This window comes from Budorcas taxicolor, unplaced genomic scaffold, assembly GCF_023091745.1.
Source record: "Budorcas taxicolor isolate Tak-1 unplaced genomic scaffold, Takin1.1 scaffold432, whole genome shotgun sequence".
In the NCBI taxonomy this organism is placed as follows: Eukaryota; Metazoa; Chordata; class Mammalia; order Artiodactyla; family Bovidae; genus Budorcas; species Budorcas taxicolor.
In genome coordinates, this window is record NW_026292420.1 from 62519 (window position 1) to 89050 (window position 26532).

At 44.2% G+C, this 26532-nt stretch overlaps 1 protein-coding gene across 1 annotated transcript; it reads left to right on the forward strand.

The window, feature by feature from the left end:
* On the forward strand, nucleotides 1-26532 carry LOC128071394 (serotransferrin-like; the record flags this gene model as incomplete). Its single annotated transcript, XM_052664271.1, has 14 exons — nucleotides 1-86; nucleotides 1985-2154; nucleotides 9398-9506; nucleotides 10247-10423; nucleotides 11302-11449; nucleotides 12223-12278; nucleotides 12765-12943; nucleotides 13635-13812; nucleotides 15182-15333; nucleotides 17654-17744; nucleotides 18335-18373; nucleotides 19700-19855; nucleotides 24607-24751; nucleotides 26468-26532. Coding segments are annotated over exons 1-14 (1708 nt in total), but the record flags the coding sequence as incomplete, so codon positions are not given.

Sequence of the window (26532 nt, forward strand, 5' to 3'; positions counted from 1 at the left end):
CGGTCGGTCTGTGCTCTGCACTCCACGTTACAGACCGGGGAGGATGAGGCCCGCTGTCCGCGCTCTGTTAACCTGCGCGGTTCTGGGTGAGTGTGGCCGCTGGGAAGGCCCTCAACGTCGCCGGCCCTGGCCCTCCCCGCCCCGCCCCTGCATTTCGGAGCCCTCTGCACCCTCCCTGGGCTCCGCGCTGGAGCTGGAAGCCTGGGACCTTTCCTTCGCTTCTCCCCGCCGCACCCTTGCACCTGCTTCCGCACTGCCTCAGGGACAGCTCTGCGCCTGCGCGCACCTTCTGGTCCTGCTGGTGGCTCTGCCACATTTTCACTCTCTCCTTGGTTTCCCCTCGTATCCAGTAAATCTTGTGGTAGCGGAATACAGGAAATTAGAGCGCTGCCGTCCCGGTTTATCAAATCCCTTTGTTGCGGCCTCAAATAAGTCCAAACTGCTTGGGATGGCCAGCAAGGCCTTCCCACAGCTGGTCCCACCTCCACTGACAGTCCGATGTCCCATGAGTGCCCTTGGTACTGACCGTGCCACACTAATGAGACAGGTCTGTTGAAGGGTTCTGAGCATGGGATTTGAAGCCAAACCTTGAAGGGTGGTGCAGCTTGGCCGGGGAAGGTCCCATGGAAGTAAGTAAGGCCACAGATCCATGCACTGGTGGAGGGCACCTTGCTGCACAGATCTGCCTGTCGCTCTTGGGCCCCCTTTGTCCTCTAACTTCTGCTAGCCACTCGTGGTGCCTTTATCTTACCTTTAGAGCCTTCTGTGTTAAGTTACTTGATTCTCTTGAAAAAGTTAGCCCTTGAGACTCCACCCACCTTACTTACCTTTACCCTCCCCCCTCCCAACCTCAGAGGATCTCACAAGGCTGTGGAAGGGAAATGCATGACTGAGGACAAACGTCTGTCTTTGGGGCCTCAGGAGGGATGGTTTGGTGAGGGTCTGGAGGAGTGGTTTTGGGGAAGTCTGCCACTGACCCCTCGTTGCCTGGTTCAATACGCTGCAGGTGGAGATGGGGTTAAGGGTGATTGGAGGAGTAAATTTCCTGTGGTCCACTCTTTTTCTATCCTGGAGAACCATTCCGTCCCCATCTCCTGCTTTGTGCATCATAGATATTTATCAGCTTTGAGTCAGCCCTGTGTTGTTGGTCCACAGAGTGGAGGTGACAGAGGACTTTGGGGAGAGTGCCAAATGCTCATATCATGGGGACAACACATCTGCACCATGGGGATTGATTTTCACAGACAAGCCTGGCTTTAGCTTCTCCTAATGACAGTCCAAAGGCTTAATTGTGGAAATTGAAGGAGGGGTCATTGGAAACAGAGAAACATTGACTATGTGGAGTTTCTAGTTTTTCCTAGAACGGAGGATGATAAATGAGCATCTCATCAATCATTTACCCCTTTCTTCTGGCCAAGCAGATGTAAAACAACTCAGAATGTTATCTTTTTTTGTCACCTGGGCAGAGACCAAAGTCTGGAGACCTGATTTCTAGACCACTCAGCTATTAAGAGGCTAGGTAACCTTGGGTAAAGCATCACTCTCTGAAAGATACTAATTAGGAGAAAATGTAATTCCTACCCTGCTGGCTTCCCAGAGTTATAGCATTGAACCAACAGCTTGATGTAACTAAAAATCCCCCGTGGATGTGGAAGTTTGTGTTCCATGGCAGGCCACACGTCATGAGGTGAACGAAGGAGGCTCAGAGAACACAGAGGAACAGGTTGTTGTCGCCAATTGAGAGCTAACAATCAAGCCAGCATCCCTCTGATCAGCACATGCTGGTCAGTGGGAAACTAAGAGGCCATTTGAATACCCATCACTTGTCCCCAGACTCAGAAAGCCGTGAAACCTCTGCCCTTGTTGTTCATGGACAGGAGTGGGGTGAAGAGCAGAGAACGGAGAGGAAGTGGCCTCCATGACCCTCCAGAGGCTGCTGCTGTCCTTCCCACTGACACAGGGACCTGTGGCCTCTCTCCCCTAGGGCTGTGTCTGGCGGACCCCGAGAAAACTGTGAGATGGTGCACCATTTCAACTCATGAGGCCAGTAAGTGTGCCAGTTTTCGTGAAAATATGCTTCGTATCTTCGAGAATGGTCCTTCTGTCTCCTGTGTGAAGAAAACCTCACACATGGATTGCATCAAGGCTATTTCGGTAAGTCACTGACACCTAAAAGAGAGTGGAAGAAAATCCATACTTTCTCTTCCCTGTCATTTGAAATGATTCTGTACTCACAGGTAGGAGACTGATGTGTGGAACAGTCAGCCCCTAGTGCTAGTAAAATCATTTTAGACCTGAAAATAGAAGCAGTCATCTTTAATGGCTTAATGCAAAATATAACATACTCTAAAAGAGGACTGTTTTTGACCCACTAAGTTCTCTGAACTCAAAGAAGAAACGCATGCTGTCAAAATGACCATGTAACACTATTTTGGGGGTTCTTGATGCATCACAAGAAGTAGACGAATGATACGCACAAGGAAGAGGAATACATTGTCATGGCTGGAGATTATAGCTGATCCTTTTGTTCTAGGTTTTCCAAAATACTTGTTCAGCATTGTTCCTGCTCATCTGAACTTGGGTCAGACCCTGTGCTGGGCAATGGGGCTGCAGTGGTGACTTTAAGCACACATGGTCCTGATTCTTGAGTAGCTTACAGTCCAGTCAGGAGAGAAGAAAACATGCAAACAAGTAGACATGAAATTTCAAATTGTGTGATGTACAGTGGAGGAAAAGAAACAGAACTTCCAGAGGAAACTTGCTCTGGTCTGGGTGTCAATGATAATCTCCCTGAAAGGGAGCAGTGAATCTGAGACCCCAGGGATAAGTATGGGTAAGCCTGCCAAAAGCTACAGGTTGAGTATGTCGGGCAGTGAACCATAGCATGTGCAAAGGGCCTGAGACAGGGGAGAGCGGGGCTTGTTTGATTTTCTGTAGGGAAGCTAGGGTGACTGGAGCAGACCAAGCAGGAGACTGGAAGGAGTGAGGGGCAGACATAGACTCGGTCAGATGGAGCGTGATTAACTGAAGAAATCAGTGCTTTGGTATGAATAACTGGTCTGTTGTGTGTGTGTGTACTGAACCTCAGTTACCATCCAGTTACCATCCAGAGTTAATTATAACTCTTGATTTATGACTCACTTTCAGATTTGGTATATGCATACCCCTCTTTGTGTTAAAATACATTAATAATATGAAACAATACTATCCACAAACCTACCAGAGTTTCTTAAAACTTCACCACTGCCAGTAGCTGAGTTCTAGGGCTACTGTGTGGCAGCAGGGATTCTACAGGAACTTCATCACTTGGGGCACCCTCTGACCCTGCTTAGAACTATTCATGTGTTTCCCTATCCAGAGCAAACAGAATCCCAAAACTTTCTGGCTTTTTATTTAAAGACTTGTATAGGTATATATTGGGCTTCCCTGGTAGCCCTGAGGTTAAAGCGTCTTTCTCCAATGTGGGAGACCCTGGTTCAATCCCTGGGTTGGGAAGATCCCCTGGAGAAGGAAATGGCAACCCACTCCAGTATTCTTGCCTGGAGAATCCCGTGGACGGAGGAGCCTGGTAGGCTACAGTCCACGGGGTCGCAAAGAGTTGGACACGACTGAGTGACTTCACTTTCACTTTCATAGGTATATATGGATGATTGCATAGTATTTCTTCTTAAAATATTTTATAAACATGTCATTACTATGTGTTGTCTTCTCATACTTGCTTTTTCCTCCTCAACGTTATACTAGGATTTCACCCATGTTGTTGAATACAGCTATTGTTCATTCATTTTCAGAGCTCTGCAAAAGTCCATTGTGTTAGTATACCACAATTTAGTTTTTCTTTTCTGGTCATTACGCATTTGAATTGTTTCCAGTTTTCTGTTATTCTAATCAGGGTTAGAGGAATATTTTTATACAGATCTCCTGGTACACAAGTATTACTAGTTTCTCTGTAATATATATGTACAAACAGATTTTCTGTGCCATGGGATGTGTGAGTATTTGACTTCAAAAACACTGCCAAATGTATTTGGGTTTTTAAGCAAATGCAATGTGGTTATTCAAATTTCCACTGTCACCAGCTGAATATGAAAGAATAATTCATATAATTCCTGGTGATTTTGATATTTTATCGTTACAAATTAATCACTGTCTCTGGCAGTGCTTTTTAACTAAAATTTATTTCTCTGATATTAACATACTACATTAACTTTCTTTTAACTAGGATTGTCCTTCTATGTCTCTTTCCATTCCTTTATTTTCAAATTCCTGTGTGATTATCCTTCAGGTGTGTCTTATGAAAATAGTATGTTGCTGGGGATTTTGTTTATTAATTAAATCTGGTAATCTCATTTATTTTCTGTGGTAAATTTAAACCATTAATAAATTATTGCTTTCATTAATGATAAATTTGTACTTATTTCTGCCATATTACTTTTTGATTTCTCATGCTCCTCCTTTCCCTCAGATTTCTTATTTTTAAAAATTGAGTTTGCACATGTGTGTGTTCATTTGGATTGTGTTCCCTTTATTCCATCTTTCCCCCATTGGAAGTAAATTTGAACAATTTGTTGATATTCTTTAATGACTTCCCTTAAATTTTCACTGTATAATTTTAGCTTAACAAAGTGTTAACGGTAAAATAGTCTTAACCCACCCCCCCACCTCTTTCTGAAACAGAAAGAGAACTCTGGACTATATTGATATTTTATGTCTGTCTTTTCTTAACTAACCCTGAAATGTAGATACTTCATGTATTTCTTGACAGTATACATACATATTATATAACTAAGTATGTGTGTGTATGCATGTATAAGTTTGTTCAGTTCAGTTCAGTCACTCAGTCGTGTCTGACTCTTTCCGACCCCATGGAGTGCAGTATGCCAGGCCTCCCTGTCCATCATCAACTCCCGGAGTTTACCCAAATGCATGTCCATTGAGTTGGTGATGCCATCCAGCCTCTGTCATCCCCTTCTGCCTTCAATCTTTCCCAGCATCAGGGTCTTTTCCAAGGAGTCAGTTCTTCACATCAGGTGGCCAAAGTATTGGAGTTTCAGCTTCAACATCAGTCCTCCCAGTGAACACTCAGGACTGATCTTTAGGATGGACTGGTTGGATCTCCTTGCAGTCCAAGGGACTCTCAAGAGTCTTCTCCAACACCACAGTTCAAAAACATGAATTCTTCAGCACTCAGCCTTCTTCACAGTCCAACTCTCATATCCATACATGACCACAGGAAAAACCATAGCCTTGACTAGACGGACCTTTGTTAGCAAAGTAATCTCTCCTTTTTAACATGCTGTCTATGTTGGTCATAACTTTCCTTCCAAGGAGTAAGCGTCTTTTAATTTCATGGCTGCACTCACCATCTGCAGTGATTTGGAAGCCCAAAAATATAAAGTCTGCCACTGTTTCCGCTGTTTCCCCATCTATTTGCCATGGAGTGATGGGACCAGATGCCATGATCTTCGTTTTCTGAATGTTGAGCTTTAAGCCAACTTTTTCACTATTCTCTTTCACTTTCATCAAGAGGCTTTTTAGTTCCTCTTCACTTTCTGCCATAAGGGTGGTGTCATCTGCATATCTGAGGTTATTGATATTTCTGCTGGCAATCTTGATTCCAGCTTGTGCTTCTTCCAGCCCAGTGTTTCTCATGATGTACTCTGCATAGAAGTTAAATAAGCAGGATGACAATATACAGCCTTGACATACTCCTTTCCTGATTTGGAACCAGTCTGTTGTTCCATGTCCAGTACTAACTGTTGCTTCCTGACCTGCATACAGGTTTCTCAAGAGGCAGATCAGGTGGTCAGGTATTCCCATCTCTTTCAGAATTTTCCACAGTTTGTTGTGATCCACACACAAAGGCTTTGGCATGGTCAATAAACCAGAAATAGAAGTTTTTCTGGAACTCTCTTGCTTTTTTGATGACCCAACAGATGTTGACAATTTGATCTCTGGTTCCTCTGCTTTTCCTAAATCCAGCTTGAACATCTGGAAGTTCACGGTTCACGTACTGTTGAAGCCTGGCTTGGTGAATTTTGAGCATTAGTTTACTAGCATGTGAGATGAGTGCAATTGTTCAGTAGTTTGAACATTCTTTGGCATTGCCTTTCTTTGGGACTGGAGTGAAAGCTGGCCTTTTCCAGTCCTGTGGCCACTGCTGAATTTTCCAAATTTGCTGGCATATTGAGTGCAACCCTTTCACAGCATCATCAGTGTAAGTTTGTGTATGTGCCCTAAAGTTCAGATAGAGGAAGACACACAGAAAGAGAAATTTGGATTTATCTGCATTTTTGCCATTTAATCCATTTACCATTTCTTCGTCTTCTTTTTTTTTAAGCTTTTAAAAAAGTTTTGGCCATGGTGTGTGACTTGTGGGATCTCAGTTCCCCAACCAGGGATTGGGGCTTCCCTGGTGGCTCAGTGGTAAAGAATCTGCCTGCCAATTTAGGAGATGAGAGTTTGTTCTCTGAGTGGGGAAGATCCCCTGGAGAAGGAAATAGCAATCCATTCCAGTATTCTTTCCTGGAACATTCCATGTACAGAGGAGCCTGGCAGGCTACAGTTCATGGTGTCGAAAAGAGTCGAACATGATTCAGCAACGAAAACAACTACAAAACCAGAGATGGAGCTCAGGCCATGGCGGTGAAACGGCCAAATCCTAACCACCAGACCACCAGGGAACTTGCTAGTTTTCCTTCTTATATTTCCAACCATCCTTCTGGGATGTTTGCTTTTGAAATGTGTTCTTTTGGGGATACTTTAGAGTCAATTTCTTGGTATTGAACTCTGTCCGTTGCTTGCTTGTTTTCTCTGCAAATGCTGGTCTCCCCTTTATTCTTGAATGGTAATTTTGCTGAATGTGTAGTTTTAGTTTGATGCTTTTACACTATTTAAAAATATTTCCACTGTTTCCTGACTTCCACTGTAGTCACTGAGAAGTCCGGTATCATCCTGTTGGTCCTTTAGTCATCTCACTGGATAACCTCGTGCCCTTGGTTGATGATGTTCCCTAGATTCGCCATGATGTTTCCAGTTGTGGGGATCTTGGTGCTTACCTTGCTTAGAGTATGTTGGTTCTGTGGAATCATGCTTTTCAGGAGGTCTGGAAAAAGTGCTGCCTTCCTTCTGTTTCTTTCTTTTTTTAATTCTAAGATTCCAAGAAGACACATGTCAGGCTTTCTTTAATTTAGCTTCCATATCTTTTGATTCCTCTTTCATAGCTTCTGTCTCTGCACCTCTTTTTGGTACAGATGGGCATCAAATTCATCCAGGATGAATTATTCAGATATAACTTTCAGTTCCCTAATTCTCAATTTTAATCTGTCTTATCAACTTGTTGCCTGTTCATTCACTTTTCACATTTCAATGATTACACTTTTTGCTTCTAGAAGTACGAGTTAATTTTTCTTTTTATTCCTGGTAATCTCCTTTTCTATGCTTATCTCTGTGATTATGGCCTTCACTTTGTGCATAAAGCCCATATATAGCTCTTCTCCATTGCTTCTGGCCATTCCAAACTCCGCAGTCCTTGAGGGCCTAAGTCTGCTGCCCCTGTCGATGCCCACGCATCGTGGCTTCCCTTCTTCTGCATTTGGTTATCTGCACTTGGGAAGTCATGCTTGATTTTAATCCTCCACCTTCCTGGGGGTTCAGGTTCCCTTCAGAATCCCTGTGGCCCTCGTGGAGTTAGGGCCACATGAATTAGACCTTGGCTTCTTGATTTCTGAGCCCCTGAGGCCCCAGTGATTCCTGCCCAAGATACTGGTGTATGGGCCAAGAAAGCCCCAACCTCACTGCTTTAAGAAAAGCTCTGTTTTTTACTCATTTATTTTTATTCTGTGGTGGGTGGGGTGGGTGAGGAAAGTCTCTGGAGGTTTCACCTACCTTTGGGATACCAAGAAAGCCATAAAGATTGCTTCATATAAGGAGTCTAGTTGTGGAATAAAAGAGTCTTTCACCAACATGCATGTTGCCATACGGGCATGTTCAGTTGCCATACATGGCACTGAAATGTACATGTAAAAATGGTTAAATGATAAACTTTATGTTACATTATCTTATTACAATAAAACAACAAAAAGAACTCCAACCATTGAAAGAAAAGTTTCAGCTAGACAAATATATATTTTGGCTTACATTATTATATTTCATTTGTAAATACTATTTTCTTGTTATTTACCTATAACATGATGCAGATTGTGGAGTTATAGTTTCTCCTTTGTAATTTAATTCATAAGAACTATTTATTTATGGAGTACTAGCAAGGGATTCAAGAAAAGTCATTTTGATTAAAGATGTTTGAAGCAAGAAGAAAAGCAATAAAAATAGGTTACGAAGTGTCTATATAAAGGTGTTGCATCTCATTTCGAGAGAAAATAAATTCTAGACCTAGTGGGAAAGTATTTATAATACTTCAAATGAAATGTTGGTTTAAAGAAGAGAATTAGTAAAAGCAAACACTAAAAACAAAACAAAGCAAAACAAAACCCAGAAAGTAACAGTGTAATGGAAGAAATAAATCCACACTGCGTGGATTCAAATCCCAGCTATATGACTTACTATTTATGTGGGCTGGGGAGGTGATTTAAACTTTCTCTGCCTCTATTTTTTAATGTGTAAGATGGAGCTGAGTTGGACAATGATGTCTGAGTAGTTGATTAAATGAACAGTCAGCCGTAATGGAACTAAACACTCATTAATGCTCATAATGAGCATTAAACAGTCGGTTTAGAGTATAAGCATGAAGTTAAAGCCAGAGAAAGCTCCAGTCCCTAAACAAAAGACTCCTGTGGTTATATGGACCGGACAGGAAGGAAATGCACTAAGTACTGAATTGCAGTGGAGAAGGATGTCTTCAAGTCTCCTCCTCCCCATTGAGAGTTCTCCACAAAGACATCTGAGGACGATCTCAGCCGAAGGCCCAAGATAAAGAGGTTGGACCTGAACTTGAAATATAAATATGTGTAAAAGCATGGCTAGGCAGAGAGACTGCAGTCCTTGACTGCAGCTCCTTCAGAGCCTGTAGTGAATGGACTGTGCACCCAGTCTGGTGTTGGAACTTTCCCCCAAGAGGCTGGTTGGCAAAGCCTCTGTAAGTTAGGTCAACTTTGCAAATCACAATAGTTTTCTGGGCCAGTAGCTAGACTCCTCCCCAGGGAAAAGAGAAAAATGATTCATTCCATCTCTGCAGAAATAAGGAAAATGGTGGCCAAAACCCCTCACCAGGGAAGCTGAGTTAACTAAAGCCCGTGGTGTTACGTGAGGTCTGGGCAAGCTGAGGGTTCGTCTGGCCTCAGATCTGAGAAGCACTACCAGTCACTTCCACACACCCAAGTATAGGTGGGCCTTTCTTGGAAGTAAGGGCTTCACTGAACTCTGGTTTGTTCTCTTTCAGAGTAACGAAGCAGATGCTGTGACGTTGGATGGAGGTTTGGTGTATGAGGCAGGCCTGAAGCCCAACAACCTGAAGCCTGTAGTGGCAGAGTTCCATGGGACAAAAGATAGTAAGCTCTCCCTCGGACCCAAAAAGTAATCTGTAGCCCTTGTTCTCTCCTGGTAGATACTGGGTCTTGTCTCATTCAGGCAGGTAATAGAGATTAGCTACTTATGAGCTTTCCCCATTGGGGAGTGAGTGGGGAATGAGGGGCCCTGTCAACCACCATAGGTACAACTCAAGGTCTCTGGGAGCTTTGGGCTGGTTGAGGACTGGTGCGCATGACACTGACCTCCTAGGCAGGCTGTGTGCAATGAACTGAACCACTGGGGTTTAGAATAAAGAGGAGTTCTCCAAGAACCACATGCAGGGGAGAGACCACACAGGAGCATGTACCTGGAGCCCCCACAGCCTTGGATCTCATCTGAGAGCAACTCAACTGTTCCTGGGTCTGTGTGAGGAGCAAAAATACTTAGAGAAAGTTAGAAATGTGGCCTCTGTTGCCACAGTTCGTTTCCAGGGTACAGGCAGACACTCCCTGCAAGGCCAGGGTAGGCAAGGGCATTGGGGCACACATGCACATAGCTTCCTTGCTCCTGGGTGTGCCTGGAGGATTATTACAAACATCTCTCTGTGGTCTGTCCTTTCCCCTGTAAGCCTAGGAAGGCTTTTTCCGGTCCTCTTTAGGACCCAATCCATCGTTAATGTTACCTCTGGGTACCCCTTCCCTGCTCAGGAGCCCAGTAGTAATGAACAATGCTTCTCTGGTGGGCAGCTTGAGAGTCTTTCATCCACGCTGTCCCTTCGCAGACCCGCAGACTCACTATTATGCTGTGGCGGTGGCGAAGAAGGGCACTGACTTCAAGCTGAATGAGCTCAAAGGCAAGAAGTCCTGCCACACAGGCCTCGGCAGGTCCGCTGGGTGGAACATCCCCATGGGAAGACTTTATAAGGAATTGCCTGATCCACAGGAATCCATTCAGAGAGGTAAGTGGGCAGGAGGGTGAGCGCCCTCAGCAGGAATCTCTTCAGATGCCCACACGGGCCACACTGGCACCACTCAGACATGGTCAGGGGATGACGTGTGATGGCTCTGGGAGCGGAGGTGGGAGATCAACCTGCTTTAAATGGGCAAACCTGCTGCATTAGCAGCTAATGGGGGCTGTCAAGAGTCCTTTTTACCTCAAAGCCCCTGATACCCCACCAGAGGCTGTCCTGTGGAACTGGCGGAAGGGAACAGAGGGCTTCATTCAGGGCCAAGGCTCCTGGGCCCTTTTGTCCACTTCCCTGGGGTGCTTTCATGTCATGGCTGATGACTTCCCCATTCTTCTGGAGCTTTCCTAATGGCCATCTGCTGGCTATGAACTTGGCCTACACCTCTCTGAGTGGGTCCTCCATCTGGTCTTGGAGGCCAAATTCAACGGGACACATAGGCCTATGCCAGTCTGGTTCTTGGGGAGGAGGAAGGAGGGAAGGGGTTAAATGTGTCCCTTTTTGAAATTCTTTCGTCTTGAAGAGAGGCTTCTCAGGTGGCCCTAGTGGTAAAGAACCTGCCTGCTAATGCAGGAGACTCAAGAGACATGGGTTGAATCCCTGGGTCGGGAAGATCCCCTGGGGACATGGCAACCCATTCCACTACTCTTGCCTGGGAAATCCCATGAAGAGAGGAGCCCGGTGGGTTACAGTCCATGGGATTGTAAAGAGTTGGACACGACTGAGTGCAAACACGCATTCATAAAGGCAAGCTGTAACTGTGGGGGTGCTGGTTTTGTTTGGATCTCTCTTGTGAGCCTGGACTGGGAGCTGTAGTTGCCTCTGGCCAGGCTGGCTCATGCCCTGTTTTTCTGTGTCTCTGTGTTGAGCAGCTGCGGCCAACTTCTTCTCTGCCAGCTGTGTCCCCTGTGCAGATCAGTCATCATTTCCCAAACTGTGTCAACTGTGTGCGGGGAAAGGGACAGACAAGTGTGCCTGCTCCAACCACGAACCATACTTCGGCTACGCAGGGGCCTTTAAGTGAGTGAGACTGGCTGCTTCTCCATCCCGGCTCCTAAGTGTCCAGTGTCTTCAGGTTGGGGGGCTTCCCTGACCTGTAGCAGAGCCCAGCCTGCAGAGGGGCATCCAGGGTACCTAACCCCCTCCCAGGAACTCAGTGACACAGCTGGGACTCTCCAGGCCAGGCCAGTGCATACTCTCTTCATGTGACGTTGACAAGGAAGTCCCCTCCTGGGACCCTTTCTGTCTCCCCAGAGTTTCTCACTGGGCTACGCAGAACCGGAAGTGACAGGCACTGCCCTGGCGCCCAGGGTGCTCTGTGATGACGGCCCTCTGCTCCCCGTGGCATCTGTGTCAGCTGCTCAGTGCCCTGGCCTCTCTCCTGCCTCCTCTCTCTGTTCCTGTATGGGCAGCTCATGGCTGATTTCTTGCTCCCTCTTCTCGCTTGGTTATACCCTAAAGTTTTAGAGCCAGCAAAGAGTCCCTCAAGAAACACTATGCCTTTATCCTTCACCAGAAGTTTGAAAGCACTTTTCACTATTGAAGTATCTTCAGTCCCTTTTTGATGCTTTGGGGCACATGGTGATAGCCCTCCAGCTTCTGTGAACTCACCCCACATCTCCATGGTGCCCTGGGGATCAGCTCCCCCGTGGTGCTTCCTCAGCTGTGGGTCTCCACGGAGGCCTCCCCCAGGCCCTATCCTTGTCCCAAGGCTGGACGGTGTGGTCAGACACTGGAGCCTGAGGAGAAGGGCCTGCCCTGCAAGAACTCCCTAATGTGTCTCCTCTCCACAGGTGTCTGGCGGAGGGCAGTGGGGACGTGGCCTTTGTCAAGCACTCAACAGTATTCGGTAGGTGATAGGAGAAGAATCTGTGGACCCTTCAAGCAGAGGGTCTTCCTTTTCTTTGTCTTCATGCTCAGGTGTCAGATGTGAGCATAATGTGTTCTCCCTTCTCACTGCTGGGATGTTCACTTGTGAGGAGATGTGTGCCCATAGGGTCCCCACCTGGACTCCTGGGCCTCATCCTACCATTCAGCTTACTGAATACCAGGCCAGTGTTGCAGTAGCAAAGGATCAGGAGCAGGTCTGGCTGACCTTGTCCTGTAGTCGGCCTGCTAAGATGAAATTTCCTATGGGATGTGGGCAGTCACCCCTGCACTGGGCATCAGAAGCTTCTCAACCTGTAACTGGCTATGGGATCGTGAGCAAGTCAGTTTCCTTCTGGCCTTCACTGTTTGCTCTTGGCTTCTCAGCTCACACAGTTCTTGATTCAGTGAGGTTGCAAGGGAGAGAAGGGGACACCTGCCATCGACTCATATGGGCTTCCCTCCCCAGACAACCTGCCTAACCCAGACGACAGGAAAGACTATGAGCTGCTCTGCGGGGACAACACCCGGAAGTCTGTAGATGATTACCATGAGTGCCACTTGGCAAAAGTCCCTTCCCATGCGGTTGTGGCTCGAACTGTAGGCGGCAAGGAGGATGTGATCTGGGAACTTCTCAACCACGCCCAGGTATCAAATCCCCTATCCTCTCTCCTGCTTAGCAGTCCCTGCTTGGATCTGGGCGTTTCCTTCACTCCCTCTCAGCCACTGTGGAAGTCATTCTGTGTTCAGGACATAGCAGGGACCACGCCACACACCACCCACTTGCATGAAGACACCCCCCCAGTAAAGCCCTCTTGGAGTCGCACATAGCCTAGTCCTGCGTTGTCTTCTGCCAGACCCTTACATTCTGGGTCAGTGATATGAAGCTGCTCCTTCTTGCTCTCTTTCCTTTCTCTCCCATTGGAAAGGAAATGGTCTCTTTTCCAAGGTCCCTCAGCCTGACAGAAAGGGAGTTGCTCGCACAGCCAGCCTTCCTTTCCCAGAGTAGCAGAATGCCAGACCCGAGCCAGTTTCTCTTGTCCAGCCCTCCCATCTGTCCATCAAGGCAACCCCACAGCCTCTGAAGTTGAGTTTCTTACACCCAGTGAGCTATCATCCAACCAGGGAGACAGGCATAGAAAAAAGTTCAGGGTATCAGGTATTTGTTACACGGCCCGAAAGGGCTGTGAATGGAGAAGGTGCTGGGTGGGAAAGAGCAGGTCTGACTGCCCTCTCTCCTGGCATCTTGAAAATTTCACAGTTTTAATCTTTCTTTGGGCCCATTTTGCAGCATCCCTTGTTGCTGTAGCCATTCAGACCTGTGTTTTACTACAAACAGGAACATTTTGGCAAAGATAAACCAGACAATTTCCAGCTCTTCCAATCCCCTCATGGGAAGGACCTGCTGTTTAAGGACTCTGCTGATGGGTTTTTAAAGATTCCTTCTAAGATGGATTTCGAGCTGTATTTGGGATATGAATATGTCACTGCTCTTCAGAATCTAAGAGAAAGTAAACGTAAGTATTTGGAAAGGACCATGTGGCTCTAGGAGTCTGGAAATCTGGTGAGGGTGGGGATTGGAGAGTAGAGCCTTTCTAGGTACTGAACACCTGTCCCAACAATACTTCCTCTGCCCTGCCTGTCCAGCCCAGTGTTAGATGGATGCTAAATAACTTTGGCCATCATGAGATGGACCTGAGCATCACCAAAGGACATTAAAGGAAGTTCACACTTAAAATGATTCGTATTGGAAACTCTCTGGAGACCAAGTAGTTAAGACTCTCTGCTTTCACTACAGAGAGCCCAAGCTCGATTCCTGGTCGGGGAACTAAGATCCCACAAGCCACAAGGCAGGCCCCCCACACAAAAAGAAGAAAATTTGTATTGATGCCAGTATTGCTTCCCTTGTATAAGCCAGGGCTCCCCTACCCACTTCATGAAGCCAATTAGCCTGGTATGACGTAAGTCAAATAGAATGAAACTGCTACAAATAAGCACATCTGCAGCCAGTGCTGTGATAACCATGTGCCATAGTGAAGCTGGAGCTTTAGACGGGTCAGTCCTTCTCCTGAATCTCCTTGGGTCATTAGAGATGTGTTTGAACACTCATTTATTCAACAGACATGTATTGACCATCTACTATTAATAGCTATAAACTGTGTAACATGCTGGGCATATAATGGTGAGGCAAAGATGTATTAGATTCTGTTGTCATAGAACTTTCAGACCAGTGGGGAAGACAAATGTTGAAGGAATAGTCACTCCACTGAATGTTCAATTGAAATGAGAGATTTCCTCAGCAGAAAGAAAACAAAACTCCAGAAAAAAATATCACGGCTCTACAAGAGTGCAAAAACAAAGACAAACAGGTCCAAGAATTGAGGTAAAGCTTCCCTGAGGAAATGCCTCTTGAGCCGCTCTGAAACCTGGGTAGGTGTTTGTTTATTCAGCAAACATTTATGGTACTGACCGTGAACCTGGCATTAAGGGTGCCATGGAGAATAAGACAGGCATGACCCTTGCCCTGGCCAAGCTTATGTTCTCCTGCAGGGACAGACAGTAAGCAATGAATAAATATACATCTGCTTGGATGGTTAAGTGCTATTTCTAAATGAGGGAGAAATAACCCCAGCCTGAAGTGATAGAGTGCCTTGGAGTTGGGAGGAGAGTGGACCTCTCAGAAGAAGTAATTTTAAGTTAAATATAAATAATAAGAAGCCAGCCAAGGGACTGTTATTGCCTTTAATTTCTAAGAGATTAATTCCTTGAATGGAATCTGTTTGTGTATTGCTAAAAAAATCCCAGAGTCTTCCTGAAGACAGCAGCAAAATCAGCAAGCCACATCTGAGCCTCTTCTCATCGCTGGTTTTCTTGCTTATGTCCTAGCCCCAGACACCTCAAAGGATGAGTGCAAGGTGAAGTGGTGTGCAATCGGTCACCAGGAGAGGACAAAGTGTGATCGGTGGAGTGGGTTCAGTGACGGAGCAATAGAGTGTGAGACGGCAGAGAACACTGAAGAATGCATCGCCAAGATCATGGTGCGTCCCTCCTGCCTCCGCAGGGCAGCGCGCCTGCCGCTGCCGCCGCCCTGTCCCCAAGGCTGAGCGAGCGCTCCCGGAAGTACACGAAAGCAGGGCTCCCGGGAGCCTCGCCCGCACCGTGGGAGCCCAGCCCCACAGGAGCCTCGGAACCTTTGAGCTTGTGAACCTGAAGGGCTCCTGCGGGCTTGTTTCTTCCTAGTGTCAGAACTCTGTGGAGGGCAGTCTGAGCTGTGTCTACTTAGGGAGGCCGGACCTCAGCGTGAGTGTGCCTGAGACCCACGGTGTGCCCATGGCAAGTGTGACAAGGTCATGTTACTGTGCAAGCTTTGTTGCTCACGAGGGCATTCCACATTTGCTTTTAGAAGTGCTGAAAAACCGAAGGATATAAATAAGAAAATACATAAAAACTAACTGTAACCTTATAAATCAGAGAAAATCCTGTTAACTGGGCTCATATCATACATGAAATTTATTACCCTTTTCTCCCCTAAGGTTATCTAGGGAGCCTTTTTCTTGTTTTCAGAGAATGACTTGCTCCCATGTTCCCAAAGAAAAAAATCACTTTTTGAAAACATGACTTTTTAAAATGTATTTTATTTTTTAAAGAATATACACTATCCTGTTTACAGTGGTTTGTCTGGGGACCAAGTTTATGAGGAACTATCTCTTTCATTTCTTTTTTTCTCTTTTTTTTTAACTCAAATTTTATTTTTCTTTTCCATTATGGTTTATTATAGGATACTGAATACAGTTCTCTGTGCTATACAATGGGACTTGCTGCTTCTCTAGTCTATGTATAAATATAATAGTTTGCATCCGCTAATCCCAAACTGCCAATCCATCCCTCCTCCATCCCTCTCTACCTTGGCAACCACAAGTCTGCCCTCTCTGTCTGTTTTGTAGATAAATCCATTTGTGTCATATTTTAGATTCCACATATAAGTGATATCATACGGTGTTTGTCTTTCTCTGAGTGACTTCACGTAGTGTGATAATGTCTCGATCCGTCCATGTTGCTGCAAATGGCATTATTTCATTCTGTTTTATAGCTGAGTAGTATCCCACTGTATATATGCACCACATCTTCTTCATCCATTCGTCTGTCGATGGACGTTTAGGTTGTTTCCATGAAAACATGATGTTCTAATGTTGATAGTTATTCCAGAGTGTGGGTGTGCTGCAATTTATTGAGCCATTTCCTTGCTATTGAGTATTAAGTCTGGTCCTGTCTCATTGCTATTATGAATCATACATGCATGTTTTTGCCTACTTACACATTTTGCCCAAATAGTTTCCCACATATCTGATTGTTCCTTTAGGGTATATTCCTCAAAAGTATATTTCTAGGCCTAATGGGAAGCTTGGCAGTCTTATTGAATTAAGCTTCTCTGAAATTTGGGGCTTATTAGCTCCATTCAGTTCAGCTCAATTCAGTCACTCAGTTGTGTCCAATTCTTGGAAACACCATGGACTGCAGCATGCCAGGCGGAATTCCTAGTCTATCACCAACCCTCGGAGCTTGTTCAAACTCATGTCCATCAAGTCCAACCATCTCATCCTCTGTCATCCTCTCCTCCTCCTGCCTTCAATCTTTCCCAGCATCAGGGTCTTTTCAAATGAGTCAGTTCTTCGCATCAGATGGCCAAAGGATCAGAATTTCAGCTTCAGCCTCAGTTCTTCTAATGAATATTCAGAACTGATTTCCTGTAGGATGGACTGGTTGGATCTCCTTGCAGTCCAAGGGACTCTCAAGAGTCTTCTTCAACATTGCAGTTCAGTTTATTTGACTCCTTTGAGCTTATTTTACTCATTCATTAAAGATCTTTTATTGAAGATCTTTAGATCTGAAATAAAATCAGAAATAAAATAAGATCTTTAGCACTGAAATAGCACTCAGCTAACGACGTCAAGATTCAGGGCAAGGCACTCCATGCCGCAGACACAGCCCCATGTCTCTGACTCCATTTGTTTGTCTTACAAATGAGAATTCTTGGTGTCAGAAAGGTATTGTGAGTGTATCTGGAACAGTGTGTCCTATGAGAGGCCAAGGGGACTGAATGTGGGTCTTTGCTCCTGAAGAAACAAAGCAAATTATCCAGAGCTGATCATCAGTCCACCATGGTTTGGGTGACAATGGGAGTACCTTTTATTTTCTATGTCAGGTCTGCCTGACTGATCCTGTGAGGGTCCATTACCAGCACCTTCTGTTTCTTCACAAACCTGTGCTGGCAAGGTTGCTTCAAGGGAACAACCAGATGGGCACGTGGGACTGGAGAGGATCTCTTTTTACCTGCTGTGATGTGTTGTGTCTTTGCAGAAAGGAGAAGCTGATGCCATGAGCTTGGATGGAGGCTACCTCTACATAGCAGGCAAATGTGGCCTGGTGCCTGTCCTGGCAGAGAACTACAGTAAGTGGGAGGGGCAGTGGTTCATTTCCTCTGTTAAAAAAAACCAACCTGAGACAGGAGACAAAATCACAGGCTGATTCAGCCACAGGGAGCATAAAGCTCTTGCTTATTGAGCACCTCCTACTTCCTAGGCTCTGGGCTCCCTCATCTCTCGTCCCTTCCATTATCTTGAAGGATGAGAATCTTCCACCATACCTTCTACTGTACTCCAACAAGGGAATTGGAGACTGCACTGGGAAGTTCTAGCTGAAAGGGACCCCTCTGCAGAGGACAGCTAGGTTCTCAGCTGGGATTCCTGGCAGATCTTGCTTCCAAAGTCTGCACTTTGCCTGTTGCCCTGGTGCAGGGATTCAAGTACAGTTAGCTTGGTCACAGGATAGATAGAGTGGGAAACTTGAAATTTAAATTTTGGGGCTAAATTCCAGAGGCCAGGGAGCTAAAATAAGTTTGCATAATCCAGAGCCTGGACTTTTTGGGGATTGGTAATACGTAGATAGTTTTCCTGGCTCTTATAATTCTGAGCTGCATATGGGGAAGACAGTTTTCAATCTATACATGAGTGTTTAATGACTTTGTTTTTTCCTCTGCAGAAACTGAGGGTAAAGATTGTAGGGACACACCAGAAAAAGGTGAGTTGGTATTGGTAACCTCATGAGTTTATGATAAATTCCCATTGCTTTTGGGAAAGCATAGGCAAGTTTAAATTCACATCAAAAGTAGATAAGAGACCAATTTTCAGAATCAAAAGAACCATGGGAGGAAAATAGTTGGCAAGATAATTACACTTGCCACGACACACACATGGGAATTCTCATTTAATCCTATAAGATGTGTCTTGTCATCTTCTAAGGACGCATAGAGGAACAACAGCTTAGAGAGATTACAAGTTGTCTAGACTCTGACATCCAACAAGAAAATACAGACCCTCCCACTACTGCTTTGCATTGCGTGAGGCCTGCAAAGTTATAAACAAGAGTTAGCACCAGCCCAGAAACCTTGCTGACATGTGCCTCGTAGGCCTGAGGGGAGAGGCTCACAAAGGAAGGTGTCTAGAGACATGAAATTACCCAGCCTCCCAGCCAGGGCTAAGCCTAGAAACCCAGGCCAACCTGGCTCTCACCCAGGACTCTGGCTTGGGACGGATCTGGAAAGATGTGGCAAGAGCAAGACAGGAAATCTTATCAAGGATTTGGGCTCTGAGTCCCATGCTTAAGTCCCTGCAAGTCATTTCCAGCCATTAGTGTACAAGTCTGTTCTCATCACTTTTTCCAGTTACAGCATCCCAGCCTCTCCCCATCATACTAGGAAGCAAGCTCTTTAGCCAAAAATAGAACCATTCTTAGTCCATGAGCAAAAAGATTTGTATCTTTTCTATTGGTAACAATTTCATGAATTAATTAAATTGGAGAACTGAAATCATGAGTTTCTATTCTATTCTCAGTTTTAAAGATCAGCATGTTTTTACTGCCAATGATTGCAGCTAACTTGATTATGATAGTTTCACTTTGCATATTTATTTTGGTGCAAACCTTTGTTCTCCTTATCGTAAAACATCTGACCAGAATAATAAACTGACAGTTTATTGTACATTTACTACTCTTTTCTAATAAAATTGTTAATGTTTAGAATGTTGGAGTTACATGTACCCTTCAGTATCCATTCCTCTGCTATTCCACAGCGGAGGGTAAGTTGCTAGTTTATGTCAGTAGCTTCAGGCATTTGGGGAAGTGTTGTCCATCATCATCCATTGCTCCAGTGATTAAGTATTCTTACTGTCTTGTTTTTTTAAGTTCAGATTAATCTCCACCTCAGTTATTAGGAAGACCCTTTCAAAGAGAGAAGGAATGATTTGGGATACTTTTATTCCATAGGATGATGGCTGGGTTTGATTGTAGACAGACATTCCGGAGGGTCCAGAGGTGTTAATACTCCCTTTTGGGCTGTCTTTCTTGTAGGGTATCTTGCTGTGGCTGTGGTTAAAGCATCAGATGCTGATCTCAACTGGAACAATCTGAAAGGCAAGAAGTCCTGCCACACTGCCGTAGACAGAACCGCTGGCTGGAACATCCCCATGGGTTTGCTCTACAGCAAGATTAATAACTGTAGATTTGGTGAGTGAGCTCTGGGAGGGTGCTGTTGTCAGGGTTGGGTGGAAAGAGGTGCACTGGCAAGAGGAGTATGGTACAAGAGGCCCTTGTTCTATGATAATACAGTCTGGTTCAGTGAATTTCAAGGAAATAAAAGGAACGGTAGGGCTAGGAGGTGGATCAGAATGACTCTTCTCAGTTGCATATAATGGCTTAAGTGAACATATGCTTACTATTATCTCTCATGAAAAAGACCAGAGACAGGAGTCCATGTTGGTATTGTCATTAGAAACCCAGGCTTCTCTGTCTTCCTGCTTCCCCATTCTTAGCATGAGGCCTCCATCTTCAAGGTTACCCATGATTGCCATTACATCCATGATCCAGGCAACCTTAAGGAACAAGGAGCCTTGTTAGGAGGTAAAGGAGCCAATTAGGAGGTCTAACTCAATTACTGCAGCTAACTTCTCATTGCCCCTAACTTAGGTACATAGTCACAATTACCTGTAAAAGGGGCTGGAAAATGCCATCTTTTATTTAGATTTTTATTCAAAAATTAAAAATAGAATTACTGTATGATCCAACAATTTCACTTCTGGGTATTTACTAGAAAAAAAAACACAAAAATGCTAGCTCAAAAAGATACATGCACCCACATGCTCATGGCAGCATTATTTACATTACAACACATAATATGGGAAGAACCTGTGTCCATCACGAATGAATGAACAAAGAAACTGTGGTTTATATGTATAGATAGAATATCACTCAGCCATAAGAGGGAAAGAAATCTTGCCACTTGCAACAACATGGATGGACCTTGAGAATACTATGTGAAATAAGTGAAATAAAACAGGTAGAGAAAGACAAATGCCATTTGCTCTCATTTATACATGAAATCTAAACAAAACAACCTGAGCTCACAGACACAGAGAGAACATTGGTGGTTGCCAGAGGCAGGGGTTGGGGATGGGCAAATTGAGTGAAGGTAGTCAAAAGGTATGAACTTTGGTTGTAAAATAAGTCATAGGGATGTAATGTATATCCTGGTGACTATAGTTAATGCCATACTGCGTATTTGAAAGTTGCCAGGAGAGTAGCTGTTAAAAGTTCTCATCACAAGAAAAAAATTTTTAATGTGATATACCATATTAAAAAATTAAATAATAAAAATCATATGAGCATCTCAATAGATGCAGAAAAAGCTTTTGATAAAATTCATCATCTATGCATAAATGCAGAAAGGCAAAATGGTTGTCTCAGGAGGCCTTACAAATAACTGAGAAAAGAAGAGAAGCAAAAGGCAAAGAAGAAAAGGAAAGATATACCCAACTTAATGCAAATTCCAAAGAATAGCAAGGAAAGATAAGAAAGCCTTCCTAAGTGAGCAATGCAAAGAAATAGAGGAAAACAACAGAATGGGAAAGACTAAAGATCTCTTCAAGAAAACTAGAGACACTAAGGGAACATTTCATGCAAAGATGGGCACAATAAAGGACAGAAACAGTATAGACCTAACAGAAGCAGAAGATATTAAGAAGAGGTGGCAAGAACACACAGAAGAACTGTACAAAAAAGATCTACATGACCCAAATAACCACAATGGTGTGATCTATCACCAAAAGCCAAACATCTTGGAGTGTGAAGTCAAATGGGCCTTAGGAAGCATCACTATGAACAAAGTCAGTGAAGGTAAAGGAATTCCATCTGAGCTATTTCAAATCCTAAAAGGTGATGCTGTTAAAGTACTGCACTCAATATGCCAGCAAATATGGAAAGCTCAGGAGTGGCCACAGGACTGGAAAAGGTCAGTTTTCATTCCAATCCCAAAGAAAGGCAATGCCAAAGAATGTTCAAACGACTGCACAATTGCACTCATTTCACATGCTAACAAGATAATGGTCAAAATTCTCCAAGCGAGGCTTCAACAGTACATGAACCAAGAACTTCCAGATGTTCATGCTGGATTTAGAAAAGGCAGAGGAGCCAGAGATCAAATGGCCAACATCTGTTGTACCATAGAAAAAGCAAGAGAAGTCCAGAAAAACATCTACTTCTGCTTTATAGACTATGCTAAGGCCTTTAACTGTGTGGATCATGACAAACTTGAAAATTCTTAAAGAGACAGGAATACCAGACCACCTGACCTGCCTCCTGGAAAACCTGAACACAGGTCAAGAAGCAGCAGTTAGAACTGGACATGGAACAATGGACTGGTTCCAAATTGGGAAAGGAGTATGTCAAGGCTGTATATAGTCACCTTGCTTATTTAACTTATATGCAGAGTACAACATGGGAAATGCCAGGCTGGATGAAGCACCAGCTGGAATCCAGATTGCCAGGAGAAATATCAATAACCTCAGATATACAGATGACACCACCCTTATGGCAGAAAGCGAAGAGGAACTAAAGAGCCTCTTGATGAAGGTGAAAGGGGAGTGTGAAAACGTTGGTGTCAAGCTCAACATACAAAAAACAAAGATCATGGCATCCAGTCCCATCACTTCATGGCAAATAAATGGGGAAACTATGGAAACATTGAAAGACTTTATTTGCAGGGGCTGTAAAATCACTGCAGATGGTGACTGCAGCCACAAAATCAAAAGATGCTTGCTCCTTGGAAGAAAAGTTATAACAAACCTAAACAGTGTATTAAAAAGCAGAGACATACTTTGCCAATAAGGGTTCATATAGTCAAAGATACGGTTTTTCCAGTAGTCATGTATGGATATGAGAATTGAACCATAAAGAAGGCTGAACAACTGAAGAATTGATGCTTTTGAGATGTGGTGTTGGAAAACACTCTTGAGAGTCCCTTGGACTGCAAGGAGAATCAAAACAGTCAATCCTAGAGGAAATCAGTCCTGAATATTCCTTAGAAGGACCGATGTTGAAGCTGAAGCTGAATCTCCAATATTTCAGGCACCTGATGTGAAGAGTCAATTCTTTAAAAAAGACCCTGATGCTGGGAAAGACTGAAGGCAAAAGGAAAAGGAGACGACAGAGAATGGGATGGTTGGATGACATCACTGATTCAATGGACATGAGTTTGAGTATGCTCCAGGAGATGGTGAAGGACAGGGAAGCCTGGAGTGCTGTAGTCCATGGGGTTGCAAAAATTTGGACACAAATGAGCAACCAAACAATGAACAACAACAACAATCATCTATTTAAGATAAAGACTCTCCAGAAAGTGGGCATGAAGGGAACGTACCTCAACATAATAAAGACCATATATGACAAGCGTACAGCTAAAATCATACTCGACAATGAAAAGCTAAAAGCATTCCCCAAGACAAGGATGTCTACTCTTCCCACTTTTATTCAACATAGCTTTGAGAGTCCTAGCCAAAAGGAAAAGAAATGTAACCCTGTATGCTGATAGATATTAACTAGACCTATTGTGGTGATCATTTCACAATATAGCCACAATAGTCAATCACGTTGTACATCTGAAATTAATATAATGTGCTTGGCACACTGCAGTCCAGGGGTCGCAAAGAGTTGGACACGACTGAGCAGCTAACACACACACACATGTCAATTATATCTCAATATAAAATTAATGGAGAAAAAAATTAAGAGAAAAAAACCCAACTTGATCTTTATTACAGAGAAACAAGAGGAAATGGCCATTTGGTGGATGGCTACAAGCCGTGCCACAGAGCTTTCTAGGCAATATGGTGTAAGGGATTCTCAGGTCTCTTTAAGATCTTGGCAGATTTAGCTCTTAGGCCCGTTTGAAGGGGTGGAAATCAGTTTGTTCTCTGTGTCCTCTGAATATCTTCAGGTGGGGCCTTAGTTCTACCTCCTAAAATCTGTGCATAAGTTTACCATGGATATGTTTCCTTGTGGTTCTTATTTACTTTAACTTCCTGAGTACTCTCCCCCTGTCACCTCCAAATATGTGTAGCAACTTTAAAAGGAGAGGCCTCTAAAGACAGTTAGAGCCAGGCAAGTCCTGTGTGTATTGGAGAGGAGGTTCAGATTCAGAGATGCAATCACATCTTTGCACTAACATGCTCTGTGACATCAGTTTGCCAGGGGTAGCTGGGGCAACTTTCAGGAGTTCTGTTCCCCACCAGCAATGGCACCACATCTGCTCTCCTGAGCCTCCTGGCAGTTATACAGCCATGGGAGAGCCGCTGAGCTGTGAGTGAGATTTCCCCAGAATTTTCTTGGGTTTGGAGTCCTAAGTTCTTCTCTTAAATATAAATAAATATATACATATTTATAAATAAATGTAAATAAAAGCTCTTCTAATAAATATCAGAGAAAAAAAAAAAAAACACCTGAAAACAAATGGCACAACTCAGGGAGTGAGACCTTCAATTTTACACCTGCTTCAGTCACCTTTCACATTATTTCCATCTCATCTCTCTTTAGGTGAGTAATGACACTATTGGGAGGCTGATGGAGTCCCCTCCACCTGAATTGTAATGGTTACTTACCATTTCCAGCCTCAGTGAAGTTTTCTTTCAGAGCCTGCTGCTGCTGCTGCTGCTAAGTCGCTTCAGTCGTGTCTGACTCTGTGCGACCCCATAGACGGCAGCCCACCAGGCTCCGCTGTCCCTGGGATTCCCCAGGCAAGAACACTGGAATGGGTTGCCATTGCCTTCTCCGCTTTCAGAGCCTACCACCTGGCAACTCTTGAGTTGATGGCAGGTCACATAATAAGCATTCTGCCTAACCTGGGCCACACACACCTGTGATGTGTTAGATAAAGTCCACTCATACTGACTCAGGAAGAGCTGACTTTCTCTTGTCCTTCTGCACAGATGAATATTTCAGCGCAGGCTGTGCACCTGGATCTCAGCGAAATTCCAGTCTCTGTGCTCTGTGCATCGGCTCAGAGAAGGGTTCAGGAAAGGAGTGTGTTCCCAACAGCAATGAAAGATACTATGGCTATACAGGGGCTTTCAGGTGAGTCTTATAATCCTCATACAAAAATAATAATAATCCCAGCCCTGACAAGAGTTCCTTTTAGGAGCTCAGGTGAGATTCTTATATTCCTAGCCCATTAGTCCTGCATGTTAGGGTGGCATGTTTACAAACATATGTAGAAACCTGTGTGAAGAGGCATCCAGGCCCCTCCGGACACCATCTCTGGAACTGGCTGTCATAGACAGCAAAGACTGGTGGTATAGTGCAGGTCAGGAGTTCTCCATGGCAGTTCTCAATGGCAGGGGGTAGCAGGGGAGGGATTTGCCCCTCAGGGGACATTTGGCGGTGTCTGGAGATGTTTTTGATTATCAGCAGGGTTGAGGGGGTGCAACTGGCAGCTGGTCAGGAGAGGCTGATGAACATCCTCCATGCACAGGGCAGCAACCTACAACAAAGAATTATCTGGCCCCTAATGTCACTCGTGCCAGGTGAGGAAACCCTGCCGTAATTGAATAAACACAGGAGTCAAGCATCTGGCGCACACTCTTCCAATCACCCCTGGGGGGACCTGGGACCACGGAAATACACAAAAGCAAAGCCCATGATTTCTACATCTTTGCTTACATCTCTGTTTCATGGAATTTCAACCATTTTTAAAGAGACACCTATGCACTTTACGACCTTATTAGTTTTTAACTATCCTGTCTGACTTGGGCCTTTGCTACCCTGGTAGTTCATGAATCCATCAACTTCACAATGATGGTGGTATTCATAACTAAACTGCTCACTAGCAAAGGAAAAACAAAGATTATCTCAATTTTCTAGTTAGAACCACCTTGTGAGTTAGAATAAGAACAATTCATAGTCCACAAGTTTCCAATTTCACAAGCAGACTGTCCATAAGGAATCAGCTTGGTGGAAAACTGCTCCTCTAATATCTGTATTGATGCTTGGGAAAGGATGTAGACCTGTTGGAGAAAATGTGCCAGAGTTTAGAATTTAATATATAGAACTGCAATTGTATAACTACAAAGCGTATCAGAGGTTTTGTTTTCTTTTTATTACTTATATTAGTAATATATAAGATTAATGATCAAATGGGAGTCACAGTTGCTGATATCAGATGGCCAGCCCTGGCTCTCTAAGGTGGTATAATACTCAGCCATAAAAAGGAATGAATTGGGTCATCTGTAGTGATGTGGATGAACCTAGTCTGTTATACAGAGTGAAGTAAGTCAGAATGACAGAAACATATTGTTTTTTAACAATATTGTAAAAATTGTATATTGTATATTAATGCATATATATGGAATCCAGAAAAACAGTACCGATGAACCTATTTGCAGGAGAAGAATAGAGATGCAGACATAGAGAACAGACTTGTGGGCACAGGGAGGTAAAGAGAGGGTGAAACAAATTGGGATAATCTTATTGACATATATATGTATATACTACCATATATGAAAATAGATAACTAGTGGGAAGTTGCTGTATAACCCAGGAGCTCAGCTTGGTGCTTGGTGATGACCTAGAGGAGTGAGATGGGGGGTGAGAAGGAGGCTCAAGAGGGAGGAGATATATGTATATGTATAGCTGACTCACATCATTGTACAGCAGAAACAAGCGCAACATTGTAAAGCAATTATCATCTAATTAAAAATTTAAAAAAAAACTTTGAATTACAAGATGGCCCTTCTGAATGACAGATGTAACTCTGACCTGTTTTCTTCTCTCTCCCTGTCTGGGACTCCACAGGTGTCTGGTGGAGAGGGGCGATGTGGCCTTTGTGAAGGACCAGACTGTCATACAGAACACTGATG